Below are 22,006 nucleotides of genomic sequence, written 5' to 3' on the forward strand. Positions count from 1 at the left end.
AATTATGGTACAAAGCCGATGTGTCTCTTTTGGTGTGGCAGAAGATGCTCTGCCATGGGCTTTGGTTTATTTACTGTATGTGTGTGAGAATCGGTGATTTCAAGCTAAGTGTGCATCTTAATAGCATTCCGATCAAGAGGAATGTTGTAGTTGTTTTTGTTAACGACATCAATTTTCCTAATTTTGGGATGCGTTTTTTTTTATCCAAAACTATATATATTATCCAGGCCTAAAGTGTGACTATGTGTCAGTGTGTATGTGTGGGTGGTTTGAGTCTGGAGTGACAGCCTCAGCCCGGCCCTTGGCCCCTGGCCCTGCCAACGCTGTGTAACCAGCAGCTGATTTATGGCCCCCGGAGCCCTACTGAGCCTCTTCCTCTTTGGCCCCTGATGTTTTCCAAGAGAGCCTAAAGAAAGGCAACTCTCCTCTCCTCCCATCTCCACCATTACCTTTTTTATAATATTTCATGGCATTTAGCTGACTCTTTTGTGCAACAATTAGTTAGCAGGTAGGGGGACATTACAGTGGTTACCCAACCAGGGTCACTTGTACCCCAGAAGGTGCTTCTGCAGTTGTCAAGGTGTACTTGGAAAGATTGCAGAATAACCACATCAACAACAACTAATTCAAATAGGTATTATGATTTGATTAAAAAAAATATATCGACACATTTAGTCAGCTGTAAAACCTGAAGTCATGTTGCGAACGGCAAGAATTAGCAAGCAAGCAGAGAAGTCTAAACAGTTAGCTAAATGTAATGGATGAATGGTTACAATAGTTATCTAAAAGTAATGCATAAATGGTTCAAATAGTTAGTTAAAAGTAATGTTTAAATGGTTACAATACCAAACTAAAAGTAATGTTTAAATGGTTACAATACCAAACTAAAAGTAATGTTTAAATGGCTGAAGTAGTTAGCTAAAAGTGATGGATAAACAGTTAAAAAGTTTGCTTAAAAAATGGATAAATGATCGAAATAGTTAGCTAAAAATAATGCAGAAATGATTTAATGTCGAGCTTTGGCCACTCCACGGTAGTAGTACGAATACAAAATTGAAAAAGCCGACCTAAACATTGATATTTCAATTGTATGCAAAATGTATTGTAACAATATCTACTGAATACTGGCCTTCCCTAAGAATGCTCGTCCACATTTTACTGTGTATTGGTAGCTGTCATAATTAATAGTTTTAAATACGAGGTGAAATCATGATGGGTGTGTGGATGAATGGATGAACGGGTACATTAGTTCATCTGACAGGGCTGTGGGGGTTTGGGAACCACTGGACTAGACAACACAATATCCTCTCTAAGCCTGTTCTCTGCTGACCTGCAGGTTGTTCTGTCTGTCCAGCATCCAGGAGGAGAGTTCCTTCTCAGAGGAGCCAGATATGCCCCTCAGACGCTTGGTGTCAAAGGTCAAACACATGACGGGCTCTGGGTGGGCTTTGGCTCGGCTCAGCTCGGACCTCTGGGTTACGTCCCACAGCAACAGGGAACCGTCCTCGTATCCGGCCAGCAGGAGAGGTCCGGGACCCGAGTCTGGCTGGAAGTGAGGGAGGATGATAAGAGAAAAGGAGGAGGGACAGCGAGATGGGAAGAGAGAACACAAAGAGTAGTGAGGTAAGATGTGAGATGAGAGCTGTGTAGTAAAAAAAACCCACAGAAACCGCCGCGTGGTGCTGGAAGCTGAGCGGAGCAGAGGTTATCATTCTGGAAGCTCCCGCTGACACTCGGAAAGACGCTGTGGGCTCCATTCGTCAGCCTGCTGCTCTCTCTTTCCAACACTCCATTACACCACTCCTCACTTTGCTCCTCATCTATATTACTGAGCCTCAGGCCTCGCTGCCGGCACTCAGACAAGTAGTGAAGCAACGGACTGCAGAACCTACTGTTCATCTCAAAACTTGACTTATTGAACTCATTTAAAACCCAAATGTATTAGCCACCGTTAAGTGTAGTTTTTGATTGATATTTAGTTGTTTTTTTTATATTTTATATAAATAATAATAATATATAATAATAATAATAATAATAATAATAATAATAATAATGTATATGTGCAATGTTTTGGTAAATTTTATCTGTACCTATAGTTTTTCATCTATATTTTTGACTATGTTTTACTTTTTTTTGTTAAACATAACCATATAATGATATAGTAACTTTTACACTATAATGCTTAAATTTGCTATATTCTTACATTTACAGAGCTTTTTTTCATTTTTAATGGATTTTTTTATTATTATTTTATTATATTAGAATTTGAACACAGGGATTATTTTGATTGTTTATATCAACAAAAAACCAAAAAAACCCGAAAGAAATAAAATACATGTTGCGGAGGCCCAGCACAACTAGCAATTATTCTAATTATCAATAAATATAGAAATTATTTTTTATCTATAATTTTAATTTTTTATTTTAATTAAACTTTTTTTTTATTATTTTTTAATTATAACAATTTCCCAGATTGCTTCTTGTGTCCCCGAAATCAAATTACAATCATAGACAACAGAGAAAAGCATTGGAAAAGCTGGAACCTGAGCATGATTGTGAAACATTTGACATTTTAGCTTGATAAATTACTTAAACGATTAATAAATATGCATTCACTTTCTGTTGATTGTCTAATCGATTAATCAACAATTTGTTTTAACTCTTCACACCCTTATGCATGCTCACATACTAAAACAAACTCATGTACAAAAAACACACTATACTGTAGTCTTGCTTCATCCCCATTTCACCCCAGGACGTTACAGATGCAGCCGCAATGTTTATGACTGGTGAAACCATCAGAGTAAATCTTTCACATCACATCACATGAAATGAAATGAAACCAGGTGCACAAACAGGCATCAGACGCAAAACCTTAAACCATACTACCTCTGGTAAATACGTACAGAGCAACGTGCACCAAGCACAGAATGTACAGTAGTTATATGCTTATACAAAGAGGAAAAATAAGCAGTGTAAAAATTATAAAAAGAATCATGAATCGGTGCCTTCCCACTGTGGGGAGTCACAGATTGTAAATCACTTGTGTGAACGAGAACATAAAGGTGAACTGATAAAAACTGGGGGCTTCATATATCTTTGCATCGCCGTGGGGAAGAAAGGAAGGACAGAAGGAGAGAGGGAGAGAAAGAGAGAAGGGGAGACGGAGGAGAGGATAAAGAGAAGGAGGGAGGGACTGGTGAGCTCTAACCTCCGTCCCGTTTTCCCGAAATCCCACAATTCTTCTGTGTACATAAACGCAGACGGTCCTACCTAGAACACACCCCTTCATATCCACAATGAGTGTTATCCAAACAACAATTTAAACTTTTCCAAGCTTAAAAGACTTCACACTGGCCTGTGGAACGACAGAAGACCTATGAATACACAGCATATATATATTTATACACTATGTCCTGACTCGTGCCTTTGCTCTAAAATACCATCAGGCCTTCAGCAAAAGCACTGCGCCCTGCAGAAGCGAGGAGGGAAAGAAATGTTTTCCATATGTGCAAGGGGGCCATGTCTGCCATTTTTTTTCATCCATCTTCAAGCCTTCTTCTCACTTAACGCTCGATATTTCTCTTCTTCCAGCTTTAAACAAATTATAGACAGAGTCGTGTATTCCTTCCAAACACATCAGCGAGGACGAACACTAAGGGATTATGAAAACAAATAAAAACAAGTGAAAATCAGTGGCCCCTGCTTGCCGGCAGGGCCCGGGCTAAGCGTTCCAGGCTTGGGGCCCACCGTTTCACTTAAGTGTAGGACCTCCTTGATTGATGATGTCATGGGTCAGAGGTCGGGGAACCCTGGGTAGACACCTAATTCATTATATCCTCCACAGGCCTTTCTACAAGAGGGCTCTCTGCTGGAGTGGGGCTGGGGCTCTGGGAGGAGATTCATCACCACAGAACAGCTGGAAAGACGGATGGATGGAAGCCGCTTGAAGAGGCAGGAGAGCGATGACGCTGGCTCGCCTCTAGAATGGCAACTAGTTGGGCCTCAACTTGTTAATAGTCATGCCATTTTTTTTCACAACTGTATTTATGGAGCACAATAGTGTATTCCATCTGTGTACATAATGTGTTAAAATGTATTTTGAACAATTACAGGCAATTCTGTCATTTCATCCTGTAAACTTCATTATTGACAATGCAACCATTTCGAGTCTATATAGGCTGAAAGCTCTATTTCTAGATATGTGTCTCAAGCAGTTTGGTCACACCACCATGGTCCAGTTAGGTCACCCACATGGCCTCTAGGGGCGCTTTCACAAGCCAACATTTAGTCTGTTTTAATAGAACTCTGGTTCAACCCGTGGTGCAGTTAGTTTGGACGGTTGTGAACGCAGTAATCGTATTCTGGTGTGGACCAAATCAACCGGGCTCGGACCGTTTCCAAGCGAACCAAAACACAGGCTGCCTGTGCAGGTAAACAACAGGTTAACATGAGTGGGAGAGGACTGACTTCTGCAGAAGTTCGATGTTTGCTTGACATCTGGGCCTAAGAGAACATTCAGAATATGCTAAATAAAGTCCAGAAACCTAGTGATGAAGGATGAAAGTTTGTGATTAGAAGTGGCAGCTCTCGAGACAAGAAAGATAAGTTTGCCTATTTGTACACGCCCCTCAGCAAATTACTTTTTTTTAATTTGGTCTGCTTAGTTTGTGCACTGTGAAACCTAACCAGACTGAATAGAAAACGAAGCAAAAGTATAAATTTCCCTATGATTCAGATTAGTCAAACAGACTATGACTTGTGAGAGCGCCCTACATGAGTCAAGACTCCAGGGGCTTTTAAACATTAAGTTTTTGTTAATTTCCTTCCTTTCTTCTTCTACAACAATCACATTTGGTAAAGAGGTTTAAAATCCCCCTGCTGCTGAGGCAACCAAAATACAAAGATGTAACCTATGGAGACACTAAAACAAGCTCTAACAAATAGGGACAACATAACTATAATTGCTGATGAATCATTAGATATAAATCAGTTTTAGTTCCTCCGGGTTCCCAGCTCAAGACAAATTCACTGCACACACAGAATACTGTGTTTTTCTACTAGGGCTGAGACTAAAGATCGTTTTCATTATCGGTTAATTTGCAGATTATTTCTCGATTAATCCGTTAATTGTTTGGTCTATAAAATGTCAAGAAAAAAACAGAAAAATTAAATTTTCCTCAAGCCCAATGTCTCCTCTTCAAAATGTTTGTTTTGTCCGACCAACAGTCCAAAACTCAGTTATTCAATTCACATAAGACAAAGGATCCGATCCTTACAATCGAGAGGATAACAAATAATTGATAAATCGATACAGCTCTATTTCTTAATTTATACAAAACATGTTTTTTTCTCCTTCCCAATTTCATTCTGAGCCAAACAATCAACAGACTTTCTATATGCCTCTACACTCGTCGTTCATTGGAAGCCCTTGAATTGAGCTGAGCTGAACTTTACTGCAGTGTGTTTATTAGATTTTGCATGACCAGACATCTCGAAGAAATAGAGAGCGCATTTGTCCCAGTAATTCAACTGAAATTAAATTTTAATTTTGAGATTATTTTTAAAAAGTGATCACTGTTAAATTTGTCACAAGAGCAAGGTACAGTAGAATGTATCAGGCCTGTGGGGCAGATCACTGTTTTGAAAGGGAACTTTCTCTGGTGTAGACAATGGTTGTAGAAGTGAGGAGGAAAAGGAAGCTGCAACTTCTCAAAACAGTTCAGTTCCTGGCACAGACTAAATACACACATAATGACAATATTATGTCTTTTTAGACACTGATGCTTAGAATTTTTCTGATTACATGTAAATGTACAATTTATGTATGGGTTAAATCTTGCCGTCAGTTATCATGTTATGCATTTCCTTTTTTTTAAATTTGAATCAAGTCATCAACCTTTAATATAAGTACTAGGGCTTTCAAAGTTAATGCGATAACGCGTTAACACAAATTTGTTTTTTAACGCCACTAATTTCTTGAACACATTATGCGATTTGTGATTTTTAGGTTGTAGCGGGCTCAGTTTTTTAAAGCTGAGTGAAGATACTGGAACCATATGAAACTAGAAAACCTAAAAAATCCATTGGTTCCAACCATGTCATATTAGCTTGTGTGAAGGAGGTTAAATAACGCTCCAAACTTGTGCTAAATTTTGGCGAGGAAAAACTGGCACGGTCATTTTCAAAGGGGTCCCTTGACCTCTGACCTCAAGATATGTGAATGAAAATGGGTTCTATGGGTACCCACGAGTCTCCCCTTTACAGACATGACCAATTTATGATAATCGCATGCAGTTTGGGGCAAATCATAGTCAAGTCAGCACAACTGACACACTGACACCTGTTGTTGCCTGTTGAGGTGCAGTTTGCCATGTTCTGATTTAAGCATTTTTAAATGCTAAATGCAGTACCTGTGAGGGTTTATGGACAATATTTGTCATTGTTTTGTGTTGTTAATTGATTTCCAATAATAAATATATACATATATTTGTATAAAGCAATCATATTTGTCCACTCCCACGTTGATAAGAGTATTAAATACTTGACAAATCTCCCTTTAAGGTACATTTTGAACAGATAAAAAATGTGCGATTAATTTGCAATTAATCGTCATTAAATATTTTAATTGATTGACAGCCCTAATAAGTGCTATTACACTGTTACAGTGGCCCAGCATTTATTTAGAATACCTGTTATGTATTGGCACAAATAACAAAACATATTCATCGTAAAGGCCTCCACAAATACATGCCGATCAACTCCCTCCATGCTAGCCAGCTAACTGCCATGTGTTGTACTGTGGCATTGTGTATTGGTGGATGTGTGCTATTTTATGTATATTTATCATATTATATATATTCATTTTTATGGATGTGTCATTTAATTCCATTTCTAGGATTTATTTTAAACATCTGGAAGAACTGCTGGATATTAGGCTTTTAGGCTAATTCTGGCTCATTTGCAGTTTTTTCACTGTAGATCAATGAGCGCTGTACCTGACAAATACAAATAAAAAACATAAAAAATAAAATCTAAATGTAATTAGAGAGAAAAATGTATTGATTTTATATTTCACAAACACTTGTATGTAATTTCATTATGTGGTAAGTCATGAACAACCCAGAGACCAACAGCTTGTTTGCTGATGTGGCCGCCGCAGGCCTCAGGACGGCACTGCTTCTCAACATAAGGAACCAATCGTTTCCTCTGGTTTTTGTCCCGGTCCACCATGATGTCATGGCCACGAGGCAGCAAGGTGATGAGCTGAGAGTGATGGATATCTGTATAGGAACATTTCCTTTTCCCCGCCAGCCCCTGTTCACATTAAAAGCCTTGCACATCATACATCAATACTGTCCCCATGGCCAAAGCCCCGCGCACGGCAGACCCACATGTGGAGGCACTTTCTACCTCCACGTCCGCTGCATTGTTCAGCGCTCCGCAGCCAATCAGAGAATCAGATAGTAAGCTCTGCCACCTTTTAGACATGAACTGAGGGCTGGGTGGGATTTTGCTGAAGGGAAGCTGAACTCGAGGAGAAAGTGCAGTTTAACACCGCGTTTAATTTTTTTCCCATAAACTCCAGCAGAGAGGGCTTAAAGGCCGACGATAAATCTGTTGGTGAGTCTGTCTCGGAAATAATGGAGGATAATCACTTCTCGTCTCAACGGTGGGAAGAAAAGATTGGGAGGGATGGTGAGAGGGAAGACGGAGAGAGGAGATAATTGTCAGTGGCTTCTTCCTGGAGTGTGTGTGTGATGGAGAGAGACAGGGTGGAGAGAGAGGACGACGGTTTCGGCCGTTGCCTCCTGCTGTGCGAGGTGAAGGAAGCAGCGGGTTGCATATGAGCATTTGATGTGAAAGACAAGATGAGCATTTTTTTTCTCTTATGACTGACGGACAGAATGTGTGGGTAGAGTTTCCAACCTGGCTGTGTGTGTGTGTGTGTGTGTGAAAGATGGTTTACATAAACACACACAGACTGGGTTTTCAGGCTCTTCCCGCCGCTTGGACCTCTCGAGTCAGTTGTAACTGATGAACGTGCCTCGGCCTTGAAAGGAATCAGCCTGAGATGATTTAGAATCACCTGGGCCCTTCGGCTTTGAAGTCAGACAGCTGCCTGTGCTGTATTACAATGATATTATATAATTTATAATGATATAATTGATCATTATGTTTCCTGGCACTCAACGCTGAGCAAGCATTGCTTCATAAATCAGATGATGAAAGGTGGGTGTAGCAGTGAAATCAAAGGGAAAAAGAAAAAAACACGATGTCAGCGTGCATTGTGAGAGACGTCTACATGTCTCTATAATAACCTCACAAACACAATGTCACCTTTATGGCTTCAGTTATTAAAATAACTCTAATTTGTATTACAGGAATACAGGACTGGATGTGCGTGGGCCGGCAACTCGCCTCACCCGACGATAAGCTGTGTTTTGATTTCTGTTGCCTGTAAACTGAGCAGCCCATAAAATGGATTCAAACCGTCCACATTCTTGCATAAGTCTAAACCTCAACTCTGCCCCAAACCCAAAGAGTTAATATAATTAACCATGAAAATAATTACAGGGTCTCCTTAATGGCTGGAAAATAAAACATTTTCGACAGCATTTACAAAACAGAAAGCAACTTTTTTTTTTTTTCAGCTTGGATCAGATTGGATGTACAGCTGCAGGCTGATATATGGCTGTGAACCCGCGGCCCTTCCAAACGCTCTAATTACAGTGTTGGGACTCGCTGCCAGCTGAGAAGAAACGCTTGGGAAAAAAAAAATGGCCCGGGACGGGTTGTTGGGCTGTAAATCATGTGCCACGTCTCTCTCGTGTGCATTTTTGTTGACTTTTCTATTATTGCGTCTTGTTATGGGCTGCTGGCCAATCAGAATAAGGCAGGTAAGAATAGAAAAAGTACCTCCTCTCTCCCTCCTCGTTTTAAATGGTAGAGAATGTCCCGTTTTGTTTTTTTTATAATGGCTGCCAAGGTGAACTCATTGAACACGTTGCTACTTTTTGGGGTTAAAGAAACAATACGTAGCACTGACAGCTGGCGTATAAAATGGGTAACGGAAGTCCAAATTCAAAACATCGGCGCCGTCGCCCGTCCGCTCCTCTGGTGTGACTGATAGCAGTTTTCGCAATTCGGCTGCGCGTCTCGAATACTCGCTGCCTTGATAACCCAGCTGCACACGGACCACAGAGAGATGTCCCAAGGCTTTTCTGGTCGGGTAGAATCTAATGTTATCTCTGTTGATCCAGTTCGTTTGCTTGCTTCCATGTAGGGATGCACCGATCTGACTCAGGGTATCGGCCGATACCGAGCACTGTTCCAATACCAGTGATAATTAATAAACTGTGTGCCTCACGGTCTGGAAGTGACTGGGATCATTCTTTTATGTGTAAGACAACATCAGGCTGGATATAAATATTGCTTTCCTAACTTTGTTAAACAAAATGTAACAAAAAAAAATACAGATAAAAATGCATTGAATTGATATTTATTATTAGAATAAAATATCATACACCAACAACTTGGTAAAAAAAATCTTCAAAATTAACAGGAATTAAAATTCAAGTGTCAACCTGTTTAATGCAGCAACGAATTGCTCAAAATTTAAACCAGAATTAGAATGCCAGTACATAACGTATATAGTATATAAACATAGAATTGAATTGAATAGATCGGCCCGGTATCGGTGCATCCCTACTTCCATGACTGCGGAAGGCTGCGTTTACGTGCCAATTTGTTTCACATGTGGCAACGAGGTGTTGAAATGGGCAGAGGACGGGATCACTCCGGCCAAAACAAAAACAGACGTTCCGGCCCAGAATGGAAAATTTCAAAGGAGAACATACTGGCTGTAGCATTGTTGTCGGAGAAGCCAGTATTTCAACTTAACAAGTTTCCTTCACTTCTGATGACATGACATGTCATGGCAATTTTTATGATTTATTACAGCAAATATATTACATATTGGTCCTTTAAGTTAAAAACACAGCAACAACTTCTGTTAAAATGACACTTCAAGAGTGTCTGGTGCTTACCTGCCACAGTTTGATACACATGACCATCCCCAGCTTAGCGTCTGGTACCAGGGTGCACACTGGGGTCTTGCTGGGTAGCTCAATAATCTTGATCTGCCGAGAACACATGACAAAAAACAACATAAATCTCACTAGAAATAGCTGACCCATCCGCCAATACTTAAAAATCACAATACATATATTGCATCGGCACCCAAGTATTGTGATAGTATCTAATCGGGAGATAGGTGTATCGTCCAGGCCCTAATTGAGACCCAGTTACAGTTACACATACAAATTGCAGTTGTACGTATACATACATATATATCTACAAGCTGTCTGCAAAGTCATGATTTGTTTGTCTTCTGAATTCAAATAACAAAGCAGCAATCTGAATGTGTCATTGTGGTTCAGGATTTCCGCAGATCAGAGTGCCTCCAACCAGCGGTACAGTATCATCCATCAGAGCGGAGCGACCGCCCCGCTGTCTATAATAAATCCCGCTAAAGCTCGACCCCCGTGACATGAATGGTGTTTTCCTGCACACATTGGCACTGATTCTGATAAAATACACAGCCTAATGAAGCAGATGATCGAGTGTGTGTCTTCGTATGTGTGCACCCACATCACTACAGAGACTCATTCCCCTCGACTTCCTCCGTTGCTGATGATCCGCATATTCATCCTCATTAGGCCTCAGATTAAACAGCCCTTTAAGGGAGCGATCTGTATTTTAGCGCTGGGCCACATCTGTCCTGCGTGTTTACCTCTGCGTGCCTGACAAAGAGGGCCTTTAAGGACTTCTCTGTGCCTCAGGTGATCACTGTTCTTGTGTGGCATCACACTGGCCATAAATAAAACACCCACACATACTAATTGATGTTCCTGCCATGGCAGCAATCTGCTGGCAGGAATCTCGCTCTGAGCAGTAAACAGTAAAAACCACCTGAAATAGGAAACTCTTATTCTGTTTTCTTGGTTACATACCTAAATATTGACCTACCTGCATGCTGCTCATAAATCAAAACCATTGTGTAGGTTTTGTGGCAAGTGCATATGTGTTGTTTCTTGAAGTGAATTCATTTATGTGGGCGTTTTATTTGCGGATACGTGATAAGCATCTGTCGTGGTCAGTTATGTCTGCGGAATGGGGCGGGGAGACCGAATGACAAAGTCGGCTGCGGCTTGTTTTAGTCTAACTTGTATGGGTGTGTGTGTGTGTTTCTGTCTGTCTGTGTCTGTTGGGACAATGGCATTATTGAGGTGCTGCGAGTCACAGGCGCCCTGATGCCTGGCCTGCTGGACGGGGGTTAGCAAAGGCACGTTTGGCTGGATCAGGTGACCGCTCTGTGCCTTTCAAGTGTGGCTCCTCCACAGCGGAGCAAGTAACATGAATCTTGGAGGCAATAAAAGATGGCTGAATCGCTGGCTGCCCTCTCCCCATCCCACTTCGCTCCACACAAAACCCCTTCAGGCACGTGGGTGTTGAGCATTAACTACATACGAGACATACTGTGCAGAGCAGACAGATCCGTGATTTCATTCCAGGGCGCAATCTTTTCACAGGCCTGGGATTTCTCTTTTTAATCCACCAGTCAAAGATTAAAAACAGCCACTTGGACTATTTCATCAGTTACCTCCTGAAAAGCACAAGTACCTTGTTTTCTTTCTTCTCCCCTCACAGAGCTATTAGGTGTTTCAGACAAACGGATTCATTGAATGGCACGTTACTAGCCACAGCCTAAATTAACAGTATTAAATTTGTATCCTTGCAGTGTGCATGCTGACTCATGACATGAAGGCTGGTTTGTTAATGACGCCGTTTAGATTGCCCTCTGACAGGTCCTGGCTGCAAACCGCATGCTCACGTCACGTGACTCTCGACACATTCATTGACTAAGAATATTACGTTGGCCAACGGACTGCATTGAAGCCATTTCATATTTATGGATCAGAACTAGGGCTGTCAAAGTTAACGCGATAATAACGCGTTAACGCAAATTCGTTTTAACGCCACTAATTTCTTTAACGCATGAATGCAACTTGCGATTTTTAGGTTGTAGCAGGCTCAGTTTTAAAGCTAGAGTGGAGATACTGGTATCATATGAAACTACAAACCCTAAGGAATCCATCAAGGAGGCTAAATAACGCTGCAAACTTACGCTAAATATTGGCGAGGAAAAACTGGCATGGCCATTTTCAAAGGGGTCCCTTGACCTCTGACCTCAAGATATGTGAATGAAAATGGGTTCTATGGGTACCCACGAGTCTCCCCTTTACAGACATGCCCACTTTATGATAATCACATGCAGTTTGGGGCAAGTCATAGTCAAGTCAGCACACTGACACACTGATAGCTGTTGTTGCCTGTTGGGCTGCAGTTTGCCATGTTATGATATGAGCATATTTTTATGCTAAATGCAGTACCTGTGAGGGTTTCTGGACAATATTTGTCGTTGTTTTGTGTTGTTAATTGATTTCCAATAATAAATATATACCTACATTTGCATAAAGCAGCATATTTGCACACATCCATGTTGATAAGAGTATTAAACACTTGACAAATCTCCCTTTAAGGTACATTTTGAACAGATAAAAAAATGTGTTTTTTGCAATTAATCGCGATGAACTGTTTTAATCAACTGACAGCCCTGCTCTGAACGCTTGCAGACAATCACAGTGTGGTAATAGCAAAAGATGACCGGGGTTTGATGTAAGAGAACATCTCTTACTGTTGGACATCCATTTTTCCACTAACTTACTAAACAGTACTAAAAGCCACAGATATGTGTGAACACTGAAATTCAACCCAGCAAACTGGCAACGGCAAGTCTGGTCGGGTTCATACAGGTTGGCATTTTTTATACTCATTAGACTGTTTAACCAGTTAACCATCCCACCTTCCACCCGCATGCTGCCAATACATTCAAGGATGTTTCCTCCTGCTGAATGTAGGACAACATGTGCCAAAGGAAACGTTGATCTGGAGGGTCTCTGGTTAATTTACTCTAATTAAACTAGAAAACCCTCCTTAAATATTTATAGATTAACAAACCGTAAAAGCATGAAAATTGAGATATTTATACATATTATTGTAGAATGTATCAGTTCAACCTAGTATCAACCTGAAAAACGGAAACATTTTGGCAGAAGTACACATATGAACTGGGATAAAATGTAACAAATAAGCATGAATTTGTATTGTCATTATATTTATATATTATCATAAGCCATTAATCGCCACACTGACTACGTTTACATGCACAAGATATTATGGTTTTTGGCCTTATTCCGAAAAAAATAAATAAAAAAATATTCCTGCTAAGCTGTTTACATGACTAATATTCCCGTTTATTTGCAGCCATGCAGACTCCAATTAACGTAACTGGTACTGGACTTGTTGGACCGTGCAAACATAGTCTCCCTCTTTCATTCCTTCAACCACCTTCGTGAAAAGGTTGGTATTGTGATATTTGCGTGTATCAAAAAACCTGTTGATGTCCAAGAATTCATTATGTTTAACAGTAGGTGTGTTTCTCCTTCCGACTAGAAATGTGGGCTTTTCTTTTGGGCATGCATCTCCGTAAACTGTCGGCTGGTTGGTTCGCGTATATGGAGGACGGAACCTGCCAAAAACAAATGAATAAATATATAAATAAATGGTAATGGTTCCGCGAAACAGTTCATCGTCAGACTGTTGATCTGCACACCTGTACGAGGCAGCGGCGGGGGGAGCAGCAGAAGGCCGACAACCCGCTGTGCGGAGCCGGGAATGAAGAGTAGAATGCAGCTAGCTGGCTGGCATATAGTCCATCTATTATCTGCACTCTGACCCATGCACTGACCCCATGATGACACACGTTGAGTGACAGCCCCCTCATTTGCACAATGAGACATTAATGCATAATGAAATGTAAAAAGAAATGTGTAAAGAAATGTATAAAGAAAAGAACACAGAAATAAATTAAAAAATGTAATTAATTAATTAAAAAATATTATAATAATAAATATGAAAAAAGGGCAAATTAAACAGAACAGTAAATAAATACGGGAATTATTACAAAGATAAATAAATAAATAAAGAAGCAAATGAAAACTGAAATATCAATTTATGTCATTTTATTAATTAATTAATGGCTACATTTATTTTGAATATTATTTATTTATCGAGTCGCTTATGTATGTATTCATTTATTTCTTTTATTTTGGCAGGTTCTGTCTGTGTACAACGCACAGAGCTGGCCATAAACAGGCAAGAGGCCATGTGTCGCAAACTGCCGTTAAAAACCCCGATTGAGACGCATCTTCTGAATGTGCTGTATACATGTCCAAAGAATACCCCTAAATCCCGAATTATATCGGCATATCCCACGTCTTAATCGGAAAATGCTCCTTTCAGAATAAGGCCCTTATTCAGAATATCCAAACGGAATATGCTTTTTACTTGACCCGTATCAAATTTGAAATATTGTCATATTCAGAATAATAGTGGAATTTTAACAACATATAAACCTAGTTACTGAAACACAGAAAACACTGAAAACACTTTTATATGCACTTATCCTTTTCAAAGCTGCAGGGGGCTATAGCACATCCCAGCATGCACTGGGTGAGAAGCAGGGCACAACATGGATTGATCGTCGATTTATAAACAGGCTAAAACACACAGACACCCGGACACATTCACACTCACATCCACACTGTCTGACCTCTTCTGTCTGTTGTCCAGCGAAGGCCAGCAGACGCGTCCCAGGGCTCGTCTCCAGCACGGAGCACTGACAGAATCCGACACTGCCGGTCCACACGGAGTCCATCACCTCACTACGACCTTCGCTCAGATCCCACAGACAGACCTGCATGTCCCGTCCCTGACTGCTCCACCGATGGAAAGAACAAAAACAGACAAAAGCTGCAGTTTTTTTTGCATATTTCAAAACACATCTCATATCAAAATATGTATGACACTGAATGCTTACTACTAGGGATGTCACAACAGCAGAATTTAGTAGTCGATTCCAATACCAGTGAAATTCCAAGATTCTCGATACTCCTTTATTATCGTTTGCATACTGGTTTTTGTGATGAAGTTAAACAGGTCATAATCCCCTCTCTATTATCTATTTTATATTGCTGTGAAAACATCTCCTTCAAACAACTGGATTTATTCAAGTTTCTCGCCAAAAACTACACAAGATTACATTTGAACACATCATGATAACATTAGAATTCACCTTCAGCCAATATTATTTTGTACTGAATAGAGCCTGAATGCATCACAATGTAAATCAATGGCACATCCAGTTAACGTTAGCTTCGTGTAGGACTGTGTTGCCCACCAGCTGCTAACAGCTAATGTTAACTAGCTCTCTTCCTGCCGATTTCAACACTGATTTGTTGTTCCCAATGTAGCGTCACGTTTTCAGAATTTTGGCATCGACTTGGTATCGAAGCATTGGTTCTCGTGACATCCCTACTTACTATCAAATTATTTCATCACCACAGGCTCTAAGCTTAGTTAAAAAGAAAACCATAAAGTCTGAAGTCAACGACATCTAAAGTACAAATAATATGAAATATATGTAAATAAACAATATTTTACATTCCCAAATGCTCTGACAGAAACAGAAAGAGAAGGATGAGAAAGACATCTTATCAGAAAGTTAAGAGACCAAGAGAACGGTCCTTACCTGATGAGGGTATCAGTCTCCTGCAGGGTGCTGACCCAGACGACCGAGCTACCAGAATGACCTTCTACAATCTTCTCAGCCCTCCTGGTGTTCAGGTTCCACATATGGATGGCACCCTTCCCTGACCTGCAAACCCAACAGGAAGCTTCAAGTAGCCTTTTAATGTACAATATATCATTCAACGTCGCTCTGCTCTCCTACACCTAAAAATAAGATATCAAAAATAGGCAGATTTGCTCCTAATTATTAAATATCTAAATAACATTGAAACTTTTGGTGTTTATAATGAAATCTATAATAAACTTTCAGCATATTGTAATTAGCCCATAAGGGGAGACTTTGGCCAATCACAGGTCATTTCAGAGAGAGAGCGTTCCTATTGGCTGTTCGTTCAACGGAGGCAGCTGTCAATCACTCGCAAACTCCGATCTCCGAAATATTAATCAATATTCTGTTACTGTAATGCCTATTTCTTGCGTAAAATATTTTCAGAAACATCCTGTAGTGTACTGTTTAGCTGTAAAATGAGAAAGTTTGCTCCGACTGGTGGACGGTGCTTGGTATTTCCTCAACTGATCTCAACATGGCTGCCGGGTCAAACACTTTCTCATTTTACAGCTAAACAGTACTCTAAAATATGTTTCTGAAAACATTTTATGCGAGAAATAGGCATTACAATAAAAGAATATTGAGTCATATTAAAATCAGGGCTGCCTAGTTTGACCGTTTAATCGGAGTTTGCGAGTGATTGACAGCTGCTCAGAGACGGCAAGGCTCCAGCTCGGCTCTGATTGGTTGTTTTCCTCCAGTCTGTGAAATCTTGCAGATGCCATTAGGAGCACCGGAGGACACAGAGGAACATGATTTTTTTCAGATTACCTGTCTCATGCACTACTGTCAGGATATAGTCATCGTTTAATCATATTTGCTCCAACTTTCTTACTTAATAGCTGCTCTTACACATCCAATCTCTGCACCCGTTTTAAAATCTGAAGTGAATCCTGATTGGCTGGCTGGCTTGGTGTCTACTTGCATGCTTTAAATAAACAAAACAATCTTCACTGTTTGAGGAAGATGAAGAGCCAACATATGAATGTTGAGATGAATGACTCACCCAGAAAACAGGAGGGGAGTGTCCCTTCCATGGCAGCTAAAGTGGAGGGTGTTGAGGGCCCCGCCAGCCCCCCTCAGGGTGTAGATGGGGGACGGAGCAGGACGAGACATCCCTGGGTCACACAATCAATGTATGGTTGCAAGGAGGCCGCGAGTCATGACACACCACTGAAACAGAAAAGTGAGCCGAGTTACTTATCTGAACAAGTGTCTTTTCAGCAGAAATGATTAATGTTCCATTGAAATCAAGTTAATTTGACTCTTTCAGATGGATAGATTAAAGTTAAATGTAGGCTTAAATCTAAAATCATCTTGTTTTGTTTTTGCACCAACACAGAGCAAAGACTGTCAGAGAGCAGCTCCATTTTGCCTCGAAGCCTTTTCTTCTCCACACAGCAGACAGTTGTGTTTAATGCGCTGTCTGCATTTGCTCTATTGTTAGTAGCTACAAACCCTGTGGCCTTCTCTCCGTCTTCCTCCTTCTAGTCTACCTGATAACACCTCTCTTACTCAATACGTCATAAATCACAACCCCTGACAGCTTAATTACAGTAAACAGACGGAGATTCAGGCTTCTCACTCCTCTTGCGATCAACAGCCGTTGTCCCAGAGGCAGAAGTAACAGCTCAGGCTTTTATGTCGTTTGTAGGCTGGGCCGCCGAGGAAACCAAACCGACCACAGGTATGCTGCGAGGAAATGATGCGTCAACATTAAATTGCAGTACAATCACTCTTAGTGATTGGCTTCAGATAGCTAATATCCAGCTATCCATCTTTTTTCTAACCTGCTTGTCATGTTTTAGTATGACAGGTGTCTTTAACCTGTTTATGCAAATATTCAGTCAGTGTATTTGAATTAGACCAACAAAAAACGTTGTTGTTTAATGCAGGATGATGCATCCCACTGTCTCATTGTTGGGAAACAATGCACAGAGTATGACTTTAGAAAACAACCACCCACTCAAATACAAATGAACAATTATCTACTAATTAAAATAAAGTGTTTGCAGGTTTTCGTGGCTATCATCCCTGCGGCTGCTACGTAAATTCCTCCCCCATCACACTGAAAGTATTTTTCAACCTGGTTATCTGCAATTACAAGTCCGCAAACTGTACAAGAGAAAAAAATCCAAAAAGTGACTTTTCCGAAAAGACCAAAAGCCGACTAACCACACTACTAAAATTCTTAGAAGTAAAATAGCGCACAATAATACACTGAAGCTGGCTTTACTTTACAGGCAAAGAGTATAGAAGCAAAGAAACAAAACTCTACAGCGCTGCCAACATTTTGGACTGAAAACGCCAGTGAGTCTGGCTGTGGATGTATAAAGAGACGTCTGTAAATCAAAGGATCTTTTTTCTTTTTAGGTAGATCAACTTCCCATTACAAACACTTAAATAGCCCTCATTTAAATCGTTATGTCCTAAAAGTTTAAAGTTCATTAACCGCTGAATCCAGAGTTATTTTCCACGGCATAATGAACGTGCATCAGACTCACAGGACTGCACCGCCCTACACGCTTATATGACATATCTGGTTCTAGCCAGCTTCCTGCTAGCTGTATGCGACTGTAATAACGGATATATTGGCTGTAATTCATCACTTTTATAATCTTATAATACATCCATGGGCTGTATGCTGTATGCCTGGACCGTGGTGGATGTATTAACGTCTCCGTTCACAAACAACCGGCTATCGGCCAGTAGCTAGTAGTGCTAGTAGCATGACATCAACAGAATTTAATGTAGTTGTAGGTTATATACTAACACACAGGGCAAAAGCACAGGACACTACCTCTTCTACATCCATGGTCTGCAGTCTATTGGACATTGATTTCGGAGGTCTTTGACATGAAAAAGTTTGAGAAACTTCTTAACAATATCCATTCTTTGTTACAGGTGCTAAATGTGAAATTGGGAGAATTTCTAGTGCCTCCGCACGGCTCTCAACACAGCGACAGCTGAGCCGGTGGCTCGCAGCTAACGGCGAGGCCTACTGAAAGAGGCTGGGACACGGGTCTTGGGGTGTTAACGTAATAACTCTGTAGTTGTCAACTACAGTTGAGGAGGTAACCGCGGAGGAAGTGAAAACTATGATCAGAGTAATCACTCTTATGACTCTTAGTAACATTGGGCTCACTTCTCAAGTGAATTAAATAGTGAAAATAAACTACTCCCCATTTTTCTGGGGACCCCCAGGAACTCCCTCAAGGACCCCTGGTTGAGAATCACTGGTATAGAGCACTTTTAAAAGGAATACATTTAGGGAAATACGCTTATTTGCCTTCTTGCCGAGAGTTAGATGAGGAGATTGATACATCCCACTCTTCAATAGGAAGCTGGAGCCAGGAGACGATTAACTTAGCTTAGCATAGCATAAAGACTGGAAACAGGGGGAAACAGCTAACCTGTCTAAGAATCCACCTATCAGTACCTCTAAATCTCACTAACTAACACACTATATATCTTGTTTGTTTAATCTGTACAGAAAAACGACAACTTGAGTCTTGTCCTCACTGTGATGTTGCCATGGCAACTAGCAGAGACTCCAGGAAGTCACTGCTCCACGCTAAGAAATAGCCCCGTTTCCAGTCTTCATGCTAAGCTTACTGTGTCCTGACTCAAGCTTCATACTGAGCAGACACATATAAAAGTGGTATCTTCTCGTGTAACTCTGGCAAGAAAGTGAGTAAGTGTATTTCCCCAAAAACTCTTCAAGTACAATACGGGTAACTACATGTTTTAGGTCATCTGAGTTAATGAGCACGACCTCACTTCCACCACACAGTCACCCCCTCCTCCACTTTTACTTATCATAACCCTTGCTCCCTGCAATCAGTAGACGCTGAAACTGGAGCCTGAGGCATTCAGGAGCAACTCATTTCAGGAGGTTAGTGGTTAAATTGTCCATGTGAATCTGTGAAGCGGAGAGTCAGAGACCCCTGACCAGCCTGCCTCATTAAAGACATAACGCTGCAGTCTGGTGGACTCACAAGGACACAGTCATCCCATCAGCTTTACTATCAGTTTACCACCACAGGGAGACACTCTGCATGTTTGCAAAATGGAACATTTTTGTCCCCATGCTCACTATAGAAAAAATAGCACTAACATCCATCTAAATATATAAAATGACCAAAAAAAACATTATTTGGAATGATTCAAAGTAGGGCTGTCAAAGTTAATGCAAATTTGCTTTAACGGCACTAATTTCTTTAACGCATTAACGCAACTTGCGATATTTTGGTTGTAGCGGGCTCAGTTTTAGAGCTAGAGCGAAGTTTCATATGAAACTAGAAACCCTAAGGAATCCACTGGTACCAACTATGTCATGAAGGAGGTTAAATAACGCTCCAAACTTATGCTAAATTTTGGCGAGGAAAAACTGTCATGGCCATTTTCAAAGGGGTCCCTTGACCTCTGACCTCCAGATATGTGAATGAAAATGGGTTCTATGGGTACCCACGAGTCTCCCCTTTACAGACATGCCCACTTTATGATAATCACATGCAGTTTGGGGCAAGTCATAGTCAAGTCAACACACTGACAGCTGTTGTTGCCTGTTGGGCTGCAGTTTACCATGTTATGATTTGAGTATTTTTTTAAAGATAATGTTTTTGGCTTTTTGCCTTTATTTGACAGTAATAGTTGTGAAAGGGAGAGAGAGAGGGGATGACATGCAGCAAAGGTCGGATTCGAACCCCGGGCCACTGCGCTAAGGACTCAGCCTTGGTACTTGGACCGCTGGCTCTACCAGGTGAGCTACCTGAGCGCCTCTGATTTGCATATTTTTTATGCTAAATAAAGGAACCTGTGAGGGTTTTTTTTTCATTCATTCATTCATTCAGTTGTTAATTGATTTCCAATAATAAATATATACATACATTTACATAAAGCAGCATATTTGCCCACTCCCATATTGATAAGAGCATTAAATATTTGACAAATCTCCCTTTAAGGTACATTTCGAACTAATAAAAAATGTTTGATTAATCGTGATTAACTATGGACAATCATGTGATTAATCGCAATTACATTTTTTAAGCGATTGACAGCCCTAGTATTTAATAATTTGGGAGAATACGCATATTGACTCCTCATTCACAACGGCCTTTAATTCATACCTTTCACAATAAAAGCACTATACATACAGTATACGCTGCATCACTGCTTACCAAGGAGAACTTAAATTCACTCAGAGCATTTCGGTAAGAGACAGCTCAACAAAATAGCTTACAATATGTATTTATCACAAATCTCCCTTTAATTAACATTTTGAACAGATTAAAAAATGTGAGATTAATTTGTGATTAATCGCGACTAACTATGGTTAATCATGCAATTAATAGTGATTAAATATTTCTATCGATTGACAGCCCTAGTTCAAAGCATATGGCTGTTTGCACAAGATATTGACCATTAGGTATCACTCATATCTCTCAAGTAAACCAGCAGGAAACTCTTCAGCCAACAACTGTACAAACTTGTTTTTGAGTGGTATGAAAATATAGCAAAAACCGTCAACAGTTTTTTTGTGAGGGTCTATCAGTTAAGCTGTGAATTGATGGGTAAGGCTGCATTCCTGAGCCAGAGTCCTGTGTCTGTGAGTGTGTGACAAGGTGATGCTCACCCTGATAACAGGTGGATTACGCGTCCCTTATTGTCCTCTCGCAGCAGGCCTGCGTGGAGCTGTGAGTCACGGACACAGCAGCCCGAAACTGTCTGCTTTCATTGTCTCAACACCAGCGGCTGGAAGACTTTCCAACGGCAATCACAGCTCACTGTCAATCACAAGACAACAGTTTGGGACAGTGTTACTCTTGGACTATATAAGCAAACTTGCATCTAAAAGAGGAGTATAATGGCCACTTTCCCCTGCCACTACTTCCTCAGTGGACTGTTCCCTCTGTTTTCCAGGCGTCAGCATTTCCAGTGTCTGAATCGCCCACAACAATGGGTCTGTTGTGGTGGCTTCAAGTGAATCACCCGAAAAACCCGAATACAAACACACACGCGGGCAGCTCAGGAAGGGAGAGACAGATACTGTAAACAAACAAGACGGTGGCAGGATGTCACTCTAATCTATTTGCAAGGACCCTTAAATTGTTCCTTGCTAACAGTCGGGCAAACAATTGTGCCCATCACTTGTCAAGCTTGTATGTTTGACGTCTGCAAAGA

The 22,006-nt window shown here is 40.7% G+C and overlaps 1 protein-coding gene and 1 long non-coding RNA gene across 3 annotated transcripts in view; one reads left to right on the forward strand and one right to left on the reverse strand.

Moving 5' to 3' along the window:
* Positions 1 to 22,006, reverse strand: part of gnb1l (guanine nucleotide binding protein (G protein), beta polypeptide 1-like) — a 35,211-nt gene that overhangs the window by 7,839 nt on the left and 5,366 nt on the right. Inside the window, exons 2-7 of one of the 2 annotated variants that reach the window (XM_037778876.1) lie at positions 21,459 to 21,609; positions 16,830 to 16,996; positions 15,716 to 15,841; positions 14,738 to 14,900; positions 10,050 to 10,142; positions 1,331 to 1,546 (exon numbers count right to left, since the gene is read on the reverse strand). In XM_037778876.1, the coding sequence (XP_037634804.1) occupies positions 1,331 to 1,546; positions 10,050 to 10,142; positions 14,738 to 14,900; positions 15,716 to 15,841; positions 16,830 to 16,939 (708 nt within the window). In that variant the 5' untranslated portion in view covers positions 16,940 to 16,996; positions 21,459 to 21,609. The remainder of the gene's footprint in view (positions 1 to 1,330; positions 1,547 to 10,049; positions 10,143 to 14,737; positions 14,901 to 15,715; positions 15,842 to 16,829; positions 16,997 to 21,458; positions 21,610 to 22,006) is intronic. The other variant, XM_037778875.1, reaches the window with a different exon arrangement.
* On the forward strand, positions 14,973 to 19,568 carry LOC119493515. The gene is made up of 3 exons (XR_005207978.1): positions 14,973 to 14,984; positions 18,533 to 18,538; positions 18,877 to 19,568. It is a non-coding gene; the product is annotated as an uncharacterized LOC119493515 (long non-coding RNA).

Source organism: Sebastes umbrosus, chromosome 8 (assembly GCF_015220745.1).
Source record: "Sebastes umbrosus isolate fSebUmb1 chromosome 8, fSebUmb1.pri, whole genome shotgun sequence".
NCBI lineage: Eukaryota > Metazoa > Chordata > Actinopteri > Perciformes > Sebastidae > Sebastes > Sebastes umbrosus.